Source organism: Falco cherrug, chromosome 5 (assembly GCF_023634085.1).
Source record: "Falco cherrug isolate bFalChe1 chromosome 5, bFalChe1.pri, whole genome shotgun sequence".
NCBI classification, from domain to species: domain Eukaryota; kingdom Metazoa; phylum Chordata; class Aves; order Falconiformes; family Falconidae; genus Falco; species Falco cherrug.
The window spans coordinates 10636041-10649853 of NC_073701.1; the positions used below are offsets into that span (position 1 = coordinate 10636041).

General features: G+C 38.3%; 1 protein-coding gene across 2 annotated transcripts in view; it reads right to left on the reverse strand.

Annotated features, from left to right (window-relative positions):
- The window catches only part of ANO2 (anoctamin 2), a 192098-nt gene that overhangs the window by 96061 nt on the left and 82224 nt on the right, over window positions 1-13813 (reverse strand). For both annotated transcript variants that reach the window (XM_027815075.2, XM_027815076.2), the window contains one exon: window positions 2043-2126. In XM_027815075.2, the coding sequence (XP_027670876.2) occupies window positions 2043-2126 (84 nt within the window). The remainder of the gene's footprint in view (window positions 1-2042; window positions 2127-13813) is intronic.

The following is a 13813-nucleotide window of genomic DNA, read 5'->3' on the forward strand; positions in this document are numbered from 1 at the left end:
TGGCCTTTTTCCTCTTCAGTAGGTCTCACAGAAACGTTTCTTGCCCTTATAATATCATAAGACATTGAGGTACAAACCACTGAGCAACACATCTTCCAAACCCAGACAAATGTGCTGTTTGCTGGAAAGAATTTGAGGTAGATCAAAAAAGTGATTGCAACATATTTAGTAAGCAAAACGTTGACTGATGGAAAACTGCTTTGAAGTTTGGAATATATTTCAGTAATTTGGGGAGACGTGGTAGTTAGTAAGTTGCAGGATGAATGCATTCATTAGAATTTTACCTTAATCAATCCAAATGAAAAATTCTGACATATGAATAGCTGTTTGCTCCCTATCAGTAACTGTTTGATGGCAAATATCACAGTACTTTAATTTTTAATGAAGTTTAGAAAAGAGATTGAGATGACTCTGAGATTCCAGAAAATACTTCAATGACATAATGAACTAAAATATATATTTTTTTAAATTGGTTCAGAATTAAATATTACTAAAAATCAGGAGGTTTGGAGTTCAAAATGCCTACATCAATTTCTAGAATAGGATTTTGTCTCCTTTAAGGACATTGGAGAAAATCTGCATACAGATGCTGCAAAAATTTGCCGTAAATATTTTCTTTCAGAGTGCTATTTTTCCATCCATATTGGCACAAAAAGTAACTGGAGAAAAAGTATTCCAGGAAAGCCTTTCCCTTCCTGATGTCTGAAAGGAGACCTTCCCGTTTTTGTAGTGCTGGATCTTTACATTGTTATTAGTTTCCACCTACACTCTTAACACTTTCATTGCTTTCTTTTACCTTAAATTAATTTCTGTTTCAATGCTGTGATTTCTGTGTCTCATTTAAGCAAGATAATTATCTAACTCTGCCTCATGACTACAAAAGTCAAATATTCTACAGCACCAATTGCTGACTTGTTTCCAGATTTCACTTACTTTAAGTCAGAACAAGCTGAACAGCAGCAGCTGCTTTATCCATCCTTTACAGTCTTTGATCCTCACTTGAAAGGCCTGTTTAACGTGTAAGGGAAGACCTCTCCATACTGCTGTGTGAGACCCCCTGCTCATATTGGGCAAGATCCAAAGCCTATTAAAGTAATTGAGAATCTTCCCGTTGTCTTCTGTGGAGTTTGGTTGGGCTCAACAGGTGAAATGCAGCCTCACCGAGAGCGAAAGATTCACTGGAAACGGTTCACAATCTTGACAGTGATCAGCAGAACAAAAGGGATAATTAAGTTCTTTAATAAGCTGCAGAGCTAAGTTTGTTGGACTAAACCTGAAATATGGAGTATTCTCCACTTCATATACTCAATGATTAAACAAATTAAACTCTTTCCTTTTACCTGGAAACTGGGCATGGTTTTGGAATGCTTTGGCTTTGCTTGCGCATGTGGCATGCAGGGAATAAGCAACAGTTAACCAAGCCTAATGGATCAGGTCTACAGGGACTTATGAGTGCTTAGGAAATAGACCTCAATCAATTTTACCAGAGGAGACTGAGAAAAAAATGTTTACTCTTAGGTTTGAAATAGCCATAGAAAGCCTAAACACACGTCAATGTAAAAATGATATACCAATTATTATTTTTCCATTTATACTGGAAATGCTATCAAAACTTCACAACTGTAACTGTGACATGGTTAAAGATGCCAATGGTACCTATGCAAATGAAACCACTATAGTAAAAGCTCTTTTCTTTATTGTACACAAAGTTCTGAAATTCTAGGTCATTGCTATAAGAATTCCTGTGGTGATTATTGTCCTAATCATTCATCACTCTACAGATTAGATCCTGAACCACCCATCAACCATATTCCTATGCTAATTGCTTTACTTTGCAGAGCTAACAAAGTAATGACCTCAAAGCCGCTCAATGGCACTGCAGGACTGCATAACACCAGACCTCTAGCAAGCAACTTACAAGACTGATTAAAAGCACCAAAAAGTACCTTTTGCAAACTATCCATCAGAGACAGACAGAAAGATAATCACAATATGACAAAACACAAATCCAATGTAAGTGAAAAGACTAAGTTGCATCTTACTGTATTTGAATTTTCTGTGGTGATGGTTTTATTTTTCAGCTTTTTCTGCAGCAGTTTGGTTTCATACTCTGGTCTGGCATGCTCCTGAAAAAGAAGAAAAAACAAACAAACAAACAAAAAACCAAAAAACATTAAGTGTGTGATTATGATTAAGAGCAAAGAAAAAAAAAAAAGTAATTTCTGTCACTTATGCATGATGCAGATCATAAAAATGATTCAGCACCAAAGCACCTTTCAGACTAGGGTGATCACTGCCTAGACGTATGGGATGCAGGGGAGGAGCATTTAGGGCTAGAATCTTAGGGGAGGAACCAAAGGTGGGGAAGGGAGGGATCTAGGTCACTTGGAATCTAGGTCACTTGGAGAGAAACAACTGTGGAGAAATAGAGGAATAAGGGGATAATAAGGGCTGGTCCCATGTAAATAGTTAGCTGGTCTGTATGGGGGTCTGACCACCAGCACCTGGAGCAAGTGCAGGTGTGCCACTTGTGTCACGTACTTGTGAGTATGTGAGCACTAGTGGAGATCAAGCTGAAGTAGCTGGCAAGTAGATGAAGTGCCTGGGACCCAGGGAGGTGTGAGTCTCTAAGGGTAAGACCATGTTGGAACTGGCTATCAGAGGAACCAGGGGAGTCCCAGCCAACTGCCAGAGACCACAGGGTCTGTAGGTCTCTAGGAGTGTGACCCAGTGCAGTGTGTGTGTGTGCGTGCATCTTCAAGGCCAAAAGCAGGGTGCTTCAGCTGCCAGGGAGGCCCCAGCCAGCTCTGGGTGAGTAGTATGTACGCGTGAGTGAGCAAATGGAGAGGGGCTGTAGTGTTGCAGGCTTGTATCTCTCTGGGTGCCAGCAACTGAGAGACTGGGGGCCAGGGGCAGCTACTGGGCAGACCAAGTGAGCCCAACTGCTGGGAGGACCCACACTGTACATATGTGCATATGTCCATCCAGCTCAGCCAGGGAGAGGAGCAGGATAAGTGCTGCCGGTGTTTGTGTGCCTGCTGCATGTCTGTCTGTGTGATCTGTGTGGCTGGCCATGTATATACACACATATGTGGGGTCTGTGTGTGCTCTGTGCACCTGTGACTACCGGGAATACATGCTTAGCCTCACTTCAGGTTGGACCTAGGGTCATGGAGCTGTGGCTGTCACCTCTCGTGGGCTATTGGATCTGGCCCAGTTTCCCCTATCAATAACCTTTTAATGTTTCCTTGCAAATTGTATTTTTCTTTTCCAAATTAGAGAATAAATTAAGCATGGTGGCACAAACTTACCAGGATTTTAAAGAAAGCAGCTCATGAAAAAGACAAATGCCACATATCTCACCATTTCCACCATGTTCTGAATTCATTCAGACCCTGGAATTTGGATTTGATGCCTCCCACAAAAAGGTTATTCCTAAAGCATTGGTCATACCATCCATCCTTATGACAATTAGAACATATGCCGATCAGCCCGGTCACAAAATTGACTTTCTAACACTTTTTAATGAATCTGATAGCCACAAACAGAGTAAAAACCATTTCTAAAAAAATTATTTAATCCTAATGGCTAACAGAACAGGGGTTGCATGGAACTTCTGCAGTCTTCCTTGGAGGGCACGTGCTGTTCATCTTCTGTTATCTGTAACATTTTCACTACATCAGACAACATCCTGAGCATCCTCTGTTGCACACCAGTACATAAACACAGTGAGCCTTCCACTGTATTGTTTATTCTGATCATGAGATTTTCTTCATGCATTCATTTAAATATCATTTAAATAACTGCCTTTAAATTAATATTTCCTTATCTTTTTTAACTCCGTGAATAAGTCATATGTGTGTCTGCCCTAATGGTAGTCCCACGAATGATACGTGCATTCTGCTGCTCCCAGGGAGTCTGGTACTAACATGGGAAGCTTGAGGGAACTTTTTTACTCTAAAGCTCAAGTATGACTATGTCGCTGAAACTCTACCGCTACAATGCTATACCAAACAATTGAACCCTCCAGCATGACAACCTGTTTTACAGTTGTAATTTCATGTACTATTAAAATTAATAAAGCATGTTCTAAGGGTGCAAATATGACACTTTCTGCATCACAGAGTTCTTTTACATTACTTATGCCTCACATAAAAATCAGTGCCACAATAAGTTCAGAAATCACTGCAGCACTTCATGCCACAAGGGTCATTGTTGTTATTACTTACAATGTGCTATGAGTGTATGTGGAACTCCAAGAAATAATGAGGCAGGGATAATCTCTGTCATTACTGAAGTTGATTAGCAGCAAAAATGGTGGTGAACAGGATGGGAAAAGCAAAGACAAAGATACAGCTAAGTATTGAAAGATGTCATGGTCAATGCATGTGTCTTGAAGTTTTGTAAGTTTTCAATAGCTTGTTGATTTGCATTAATTTGTATCATGCTTCCTTAGGTAAGGTTCAGAGGTCAGATGGACGAAACATCTTTAGACTTAAATGAAGAAAGGATGAGGGCATCAGGCATGGAAGGCTACATGAGAGGAGACAGCTTGATGAAAGTGGGGAAATGAGATAAATGAAGCTGTAAGAAACTGAGGAGATGTAATCACACCATAGGAGCACCTGCAGAGCTGAATTGGCTTACTTCCTTTTTTTCTTATTTTCTGCTAAGCAAAGCATCCTGGGACACCAGGGGCAGCTGCCAGAGGTCAAAGCAGCTTTTGAAAATTGGCTTGAAAGGAAACAGTGAGAAAATAAAATGCCAAGCAAAACATTGTACTGTAACAATTTTTTGCTATTAAGAATTTTGCTTTGAGTGCATATTCTGTTCAAATTTGGTCAAGTTATGTTTAGTTTTCCTAGTAAGACATTTCAATGTCCTTTTAACTGTCTTTCATACACCTATATCTGGATTGAAAAATTAGTTGATCTGTCCTTGCTGAATCTGCCAAGTCGTCTTACCATTGACTGAGCAGACCACGGTGCCTCCTGGAAGGTGTGTATCTATATATTCTTTTCTATGAGTACATTGCATGAAACATTTCTTTACAGTACAGATTTAGAGATATTTGATCCTGATCATGTCTACATGGATGTGAAGGAACAATTCCACTCTGCTGTAAAAAGAGTGTGATTCAGAATCAATTCTTTGTCTGAAAATGGGAAGAGTTCTACACTTAGGACAATAAGCTAGAAATAGTTGTGATGACTTGAAGGCAGCCAAATGTCCATGTAGGGATAAATATGAATCCCATGATGCTGGAAGTTTGCCAGTACAGCTGCCAGACACTTATTGAAAACCATGTGAGCCAAGGTACTTTGAGGCCAAATGAGTGCTCAGAGTAGAAAACGATAATTCCCATCCCGAAAACAAAAGAGTCAAATCATGAAATTTTTACTCAGACAAAACTCATATTGACGTCAGTGGGAATTTTCCTTGAGAATGATCTCCAGGATTTGCCTCAAACATACAACATGTGTATCCACTATACATTGCAAATTAAGGCTGTATAGGTAATGATCCAATTTGATAAGAATATATAACATGAACCTATCTCTCCTAATTTCTCTTTGATTTAGGAAGAAAGTGGTAATGGAATTTTACAAGGCATTAATGACAAACACTTCTAGATTGCTAAGAAAAAAATAGAAACTTAGAAATTATCCCAGATTAATAGACCAAAGGAGTTATCAGCAAAATATCAGACAACCTACTGCTTCATTTTTACACTTTTAAGAGAGTCACAGAAACACTGTGAATTCATTGAACAGCCTTATCCTAATATGCTGAACACGAGCAGAGCAGCAAAGCTGTACGCACTGGTAGGAAGGAAGGTTTCCACAAATGAGAAGTGGAATGGCCCAGGTGCTGCCCCAAATCGAGATGGAATCTTGGAATGAACAGAACAGAGAGTACAGCTGTTCTCTGCTGCAGGGGGGTTAATTATTACAAATCAAGGACTAAACCCCTTGGTTTCTTGTGATGATGACACAGTGGGGAGGGAAAGAAAGAAGTCTAAAGAACAGACATTCACACCAATAATCTCTTTAGACTGTCCCAGTAATCCCATGCTCATCCAAGAAAAAGTACTTTCATATCTCAGCATGTATGAAGGGATCACTCATAGATGTTCACGATCTTTTTAGTCCAGATCACTTGCATAATAAATGCAATTTACATAAAATTAAAACAAAAACTTGAATAAGTCATCTAACATTATTACAGGTTTAGGAGTATTAAAAGACAAAAACTACTGTATGAGTACATATGAACTCAACTATCAAAGGTGTTCTAAACCAACAGAAAACTGAAGTAGTTAAAACAAAAGAACCCATAAGGTGTATTATGGAAATATATTTGCCAGATAGATAGACCTTTATTTACTCCTTTTGAGCAAGAAATGTAGTAATGCTTTGGAAGATTACCTGCATAACTAAACTTTGAAATATAGCCTCAGATTTTTAAGCACCCTTAAGCTAGGACCAAACAACCAAATGCTGCCATTGCAATGTCAAGATACCATATTTTGTGAGGTGGCATCATTTATTCTTGTTGATTATTCAATTCAAATCCAACCCATTTAAATATTCCTACATTGGTAAGTGGAATTGTGCAAAGCCCTATGTCCCTTGAAGCATGGTATTGAAAATGTTGCTTAAAACTATTTTTTCTACTGCATGATAAGCCGTTGCTGAAACAAATGAACTGACAGACACAAAGAAGAAATGCAGCTGTAAAGCTGGATACCAGCCCATTAAAATGGGGCATCACCCAGCTTGTCAGGGGTGATACTTCCAGCTTACCTTATTGCTCTAACTTTGATAAAATATTAGCTTGACTCTAGAAAATTCAAAATGTCTGTGCACGGCACAGTTATATTTTTTTTAGTTGTCCTATGGCAGTATCAAGTACTTACAGTCATGAACTAGGACCTTCATTTTAGCCACATTATAAGCATAGAACCACTTCTACATAACATGTACTTAAAGGATGGATTTTTGCCCCCTTGGGCATCTTTGTCATCTTTGGTTTTGTCTGTTAATGTGTAGCAGTGGGAACACTTGGCTGTGGAGGCACTCTTTAGGGGAGCACGATTATGGAAATTTTTCTCTGTCAATATTTAAGATTGAGTATACTTTAAATGGATTACAAATTTGTAGCTCTCACAAAAAGAAATACAATAAACACTGCAAAATCCTTTAAATTTGATCTAAAATAGCTGTTTCACAAATCATAACATTATGGTCTCAAGATAAAAGACCTTACAAATTAACAAGGTTAGAATTCAACAGTTTCCTCCAACTAAAATAAAGTATTTTTCTTCTAAGATGAAAATGGCTGGGCCATTGAACTTGTCATTGGTCCAAGCCAACACTGCATATCATGCACCACAGTAATCCCAAGAAACTCAGAAGTTTAAAACAGACAATCACTGATGCATGAGAAAGGCAGATGTATTGTAGATTCATCCTGTTACAGCTGGTCAGAGGTCATAGATTTTAGATCTATGATTGAGTGGGCAAGTAGCTGTCAAAGTTGAATGCTAAATCAAACTTATAACATAGTACTTATATCAATCCTATGGATAGAACTACTGCAAATATCATTAATTTCCTTCTTTAGCAGAGATAAGTGAATATAAGGTAAGAACGTTTCTAGCAGGCCAGACCTCAAAGTCTCTATCAGTCTCCTCCATTTTAATAAGGATGCCTCATAAATCGACATTTTTCTGCCACACATGCAACTCTTTTCCAGATAATATTAGATAGGATTTTTGTTTATGAAATAATATTTTCTCAGCACTGGCTATATATGATATTTCTGGGTTTTCATTTCCCTGGAGTTTACTTCTTTTCAGCTTCTGTGCATGCGGAGCCCATGGCTCACAGGCAGCCTGCCTTCCTAGGTTAAAGCAATGGGACTCTATACAACATTCTAAGGTATACTTCCTAAAACATCTTAAAGCACATATATCAGAGACAAGCTACCAAAAGCTATATAATATCCAGAATTATCTGGTTCCAGAAGGCATATGTTCTGACCAACCACTGTCTTTCCAAAGCTTTGTGAACTTTTCAGGTTGAATGATGATCCAGATTAGAGCATTGACTCATCTCTAATGTGCAGAAATACAGATACTTAAGCTAATCCCAACTAAAAGATCTCTTTGACAATAAATAATTGTTCAGTCTTTATTAATTTGTTTCAGCCATACCAGTGCCTCTTTTAATTGTTTCCTATAAATGTACTAATGACTGGATTTACAGCCAGGGTTACTTGTAGCAAACACGAATGCTGAATTTGTATCAAAAGCTTTTATAATTGAGACTTGAGTTTAACGGCTTGAGTTTCATAGCAGCATAAGCCGATCTAACCCTGGATTCCCATGCTCTCAGATTTAATTGCACCTTGCACTAGCCACACGTATCCATTTCTGTCCTTGCACCGATACCAGTCTATACACAGCTGCACGGTATGACCAGGATAAAAATTCCTGCCCCTCGTACCCCTGGCTACCCTCCAGCTGCATCAACAGCCTGAACAGTTCACCACTCAGCTGTATGATTGCCAGCATTCATGTAAGGGAAGAACAAGATGACATGGCTGGGATAGAAGCACCAAAACAGTGTGGAGTTAGATTGGCTTAAGCTGCTATGCAGTTGCAACCTATGAAGTAGCATGCTACGGATGAGCTAATTTAATGACTCAACACTGCTAAAAGGGTCTTCCTAACCCACACATTCTTCTCTTCCCCCACCCAATGCCCTGATTGTGTTATGTGAAAACTTATCTGATTAATTGGTCCCCTCCATCACAAACACTCTGCACTTCATTTCTGGAATTACTTCTCCACAGGTTTAATCAGTAGGTTCAGGTGATGGACAAGATGCTAGAATTAGTAGTATAAAAGTAAGGAAGGGAACTGTACATAGTGGTATCAGTGAACTATCAAGACATTTTGTGCAGCTGTACCCTGTGAGCCTAGAGCTTCCAAACAAAGACTTTAGAGAATAACAAGACCAATACATTGCGTAGGGGTGGGGGTGGGGGGGTGTGTACGTGTGTGTGGCACAAAACAAAACAAAATCTAGCCTCTTAATTTTGTAAACTGAGGTAAATAAATACATAGATAGTCATCTCAGCAAAAGTCATCAATTTTAGAAAAGAGAGAATCACAAACACCATTAAAATGAGAGGACAGGTTTTGATTTTCATCTAGAAACAGCACCACATAGTTCAAGTGCCTGAATATATATTTTGGCTGCATTTGATCTGTTAGGTCTAAATAGGCTTATCATCCACCTTCTTACGGAAGAGCCAATGGAATCTGGATGTCTAACTTCCAGACTCCTTTGAAAAACTTTACTCAAGAAGTCTATCTTAATGCACTCATATTTGAAAATGCTGTGATAGGCATACGTTCAGAAATAGTGACAATTTCTTTATTGTGTAATGAACTATTAATGGACAAGCTGCAAATCAGAAGCTACACATAAAAGTGGCAAAAACTTTCTACACTGCCTAGAAGATATTTAATCTTGCAGTAGAAGTAGCAGAGTAGGATGGAAGCAGGAAGATGAAATCTGAAAAGTCAGTGGTATTTTACTGATCTGAATTTGAGATTAAGAACTCTAGAAAGGGCTCATATTTTCCAAGGGTTAGAATTATTTCTATAGCTCTGACCCAGAGAGGTATGGATAAGTCTAGAAAAAACAACAAAAAAACCCCAAAAAAACAAAACAAACAAACAAACAAACAAAAAAAAAAAAACAGAAAACAAACCCCACACTTAAAAGCTTTTGGAAAGTAATGAAGAAAGAAAGGCCATTTGAAACTTGTATCAATGAAACGTCTCACACCACATAATCACATATTTGATGGAAGTGTAATGAGGGAGAGTTTTTAAAACATGAGTTTGCAACAACATTGCACTACTCAAGTGTCCATATGCAAGTGAATATTAGGAAATTTAACAAAAATTAAAAGCCTAAAGCAAAATGAAAGAATAGGAATCAATTTTGCTGAAATATGATGAGTTCTGAAACTCTGCATTCATTTTAAACGATTGGAAATTTTGCCTGTCATTAAACAATATTAGAAAGTATTGTTCTTAAATTTTAAAAGCCTTTCCCAAGTTCAAAAGTACTTTAGAAATAACTTCAACTTGATTTAGTACTTTGTGCAGATTGACAGAAAAGCTACTTCTCCTTTCATCTTATTTCAGTATTGATTAATCATCCTGTGTCAACGACAATTCATGGGAAAAATCACAGAATAAATAACCATGACCTAGCAATAAAAGACTTTACAGAATAATAAATGACATTTAGGCCCTTTTATTATATTTCATTAAAATAAGAGTTTCTTAACACATTTCCATGTTATTTACATATGCAGTTGGGGTTAAAAAAATGGCAGCCTCCATTCATACACAGAGTAAATGTGAAATGCATTTTAAATTTAAAAGAAAAAATTCATTTCCTTAAAAATAAAGTCTTTGCCCGCACAAGAGAATACATAGTGATGTGGTGCTGAGGTTCCTGGAGCAACTGTGTGAACTAGGACCTGATTCTGATCTCCTTGTTAATGCCAATAGCAGGTTAATCTTGGAGGCTTTCATCGTATCTAATTTACCTAGTACTGAACCAACTCCAGAAAACTTCAGAGCACAGGAAAAACTGATTTTGTTAGGTGCAACCGAGGAGGACAGAAAGGAAGAAAAGTGGGGCTGAGAAAAACCGATGGTGTCTGAGAGATCTTTGTATAACGAACTGGGAGGGGGAGTACTGTGTCTTCAGGGGACTTGAAAAAGGAAGACAGGGTTTGTGAGACTGGGGGAGGGGAACGTCCCTCTCCACCTCCTCATAGCTGTCTCCCTTGGAACACACGCTCCCTTGCCAAATAAACTCCCCTACTTATATCTCCATCTATAATTATATATAAACTCCATATCTTGCCAGTTCTTCAAGAAACACATTGCTGGCAAACCCTGCTTAGCCACCTCGATCTCCTAGGTCACTGGGAAGGAGGAGAGGAAGAAGGAAAAGCCTAGAGATGGTCCCTGTTCCTAGAGGAGCAGTGCTGGATAAAGACGCAGTAGGTCAAGGCAGCGAACTACTGGAAAGTAGGACTTCCCTTCCCTGTTGATCCTCTCCTCTATTCAGTAGCTCATTTTCCATCGTTCATGCCATGCCCATGCCCTGAGTAACAACAGCTGCAGTAGAAAGCTGCACTGCACAGGCTGGAAAAGCCCGTTCCAGATCCTCCTCCATAGCTTCACACTCCAAGCAACTGCCCACCAGAGAACGTGAAGATGTGAGCCTCCTCTCTGAACTCAGAGGACTGCAGGAGGAAAGAATACATGCCAGCCCGGGTGGCCCTGCTTCTGAGTTGCCCATCACAGCATCCTGAGGCATGAAGACTACCTCTTAAGGAATCAAACAGCTTGGAGGTTTGTAGACAATTCAGTCCGGGAAAGGACACAGGAGGTCAGTATAATGGAAAAGAAATAAAAGAAAGGAAACAAAAGCATGTTGCTCTGTCTGGTAGAAGGGAAGTAAAAGAGGAAAATTAATAGAGCCCCAGGATATTGTGGTGCATCTCTGAATCTGTGGAGTCTTGGAGTGAAAAAAATGTAATCATATATCTTTACACACTTCTTGGCAAGCAAAGGAATTATCATCTGCTTTGGTTCTTATAGTTTATGAATTAAAACATGTTTAAAGTCTGCCTTCATGTGTAATTTTTTTAATGGAGCAACAGCTGGTAATAAATAGTTTCCCTTAAGGCCTGAGGGATAACATCCACTTTTCAACATTCCTTCCTCAACTATCCTAACAAAACTCATCCTCCTAAACATAGCACTTAAATCTAATGTTGAAAGAACTTGTTCAGAAGATCAGGGCTATCCTAGGATCATTAAATACTTTGTGGTTACAGGAGCTTAATGAAGGTGAAAGAAGATTCACTGGAAGGAGTGATGAAACCCAGGAAAAGGTAGTAAAACACAATACAAAGACATCAAAAATATTTGGAAAATGGACACAACAAAGGAATTAGAATAGGCATGAGAAAAATGTAAGATAGTGCATCTGGGGAAAACAACTCAAACCAAAGATCTCATTGGCACGACTGATCTGTGGATGTATAGGGAACGAAGGAGACATTTGAGACAACACAAAATAGTGTACCTGCACATTCCCCTTTTACCATTACTGAGAATTTCTTTTTTTCCCAAAAGGGCTAAGCTGTGAATACATGTTTTTTCTATTAAAGTCTGATTCTCACTCCTCCATTTTTTAAGCACACAAAAATGTCTTATACTGCCTGTTTCACTAGACATTTCAGAATTTCAGAAACTTAGAATTTCAGAAAAGTTACTTCTCTTATTTGCAAGGTGGAAGACAAGGTGAAAACATCAAATTAATCATATCACAACAAATTTTGAAAATGTAGTAGAGAAGATCAAGTTAAACCAAGATCAAGTTAGGAGAAAATGGGATACATCTGTAAGCATATTTAATGCCACCAAGTCTGCTTGCTATTTAATTCTCTCTTACCCAATCTACCTTCCTAATTATTTTATCTTAACTCATCAATAATCCACAGGGTACCTTAAAATCTTCCCTTAAGGGTTCAGTATTTTTTTTTTTTTTTTTAAGTCATCAACTAGCAAAAGTAGGAACAAGACCTTGGGAATTAGTTTCCAAAAAAAGTTTGCAAACATTTTACAGAGCGCAGGATTTTAACTTAAAATTGTAACTTACCAAACAAGTTTCTAATGAAGACAGACATCTAAGTTCCTCCTTGTTGCATTGAAATAGTATAGCAGCTTGACTATTTGAACAATGACAAGACCTCCACTCATTGGCATTTCAGTTAGCATGGACTTTTTGTCCATTTGTTCTTCCAAGTTCTGCTCCAGATTCTAAGATTTCACCTTTTATAATTGCATTTCGGTTTCAGACACAGGATTGTTAGCAAAAAAAGGTAAAATCTCTTCCACCCAGAAAACCTGAAGCAGGAACATCCTGGGTTCTAGAAATGTAATTTCTGAAGACTCATGGGAGGTCCATAGTTTCTGCCCACATCATTAATTAGAGTCCCTCAGTGTTTCTTCACCAGCTCCTTCACAAGCAGAAGAGGGTATGGATTTTCCCATCTCTATCCCTGCTTTATTGATGGCTATAATATTACACTATCTGAGAAACAAATAAATGCATAACCTGTTTGATTGGTTTACACAACACACATCTGCAGCATGACAAGCTGAGTGATTATTTATGGTATTTCCAAGATTTTGTCTGTTTTCATGGTTCTGGTCTGGGTTTTTTCTTTTCTTTCCCTCTCCCATTTAGTTACCAGTTGCTCAATTCCTTTTCAACATAATTATCTATTTTACAGCTAATACCCAATGCTACCTATTATTTTTGCAAATTTCAAATGTACAAACGCAAACCCTCTAAGTCTGTATAGCTGCCAGCTGCAAATATGCATGCAAGCCTTAGGGAGTCTGCTTTCTCAGACTGCCGTTGCCAAGTTATTTACAAATAAATGGACTAAATTAATCTCTCGTGTGACTCTTTTGAAGCAAAAGATTTGGCCCAGTGTGTTTAAAGAAAGTAATTTTACTGAAAATGTTATAGTTAAGAGTCCACAAAAGTTACACAGGAGGAATTTATTTCAATATAATTCTCACAATGTACTTCTCAGCTCTTCAACTTTTATGGTTGTTTTCCTCCCTGTTTTGGTTCAGTGGCTTCCTTTTCTAAAGAAATTGATAATACTAAAAAACTTAACCCCATCTAGT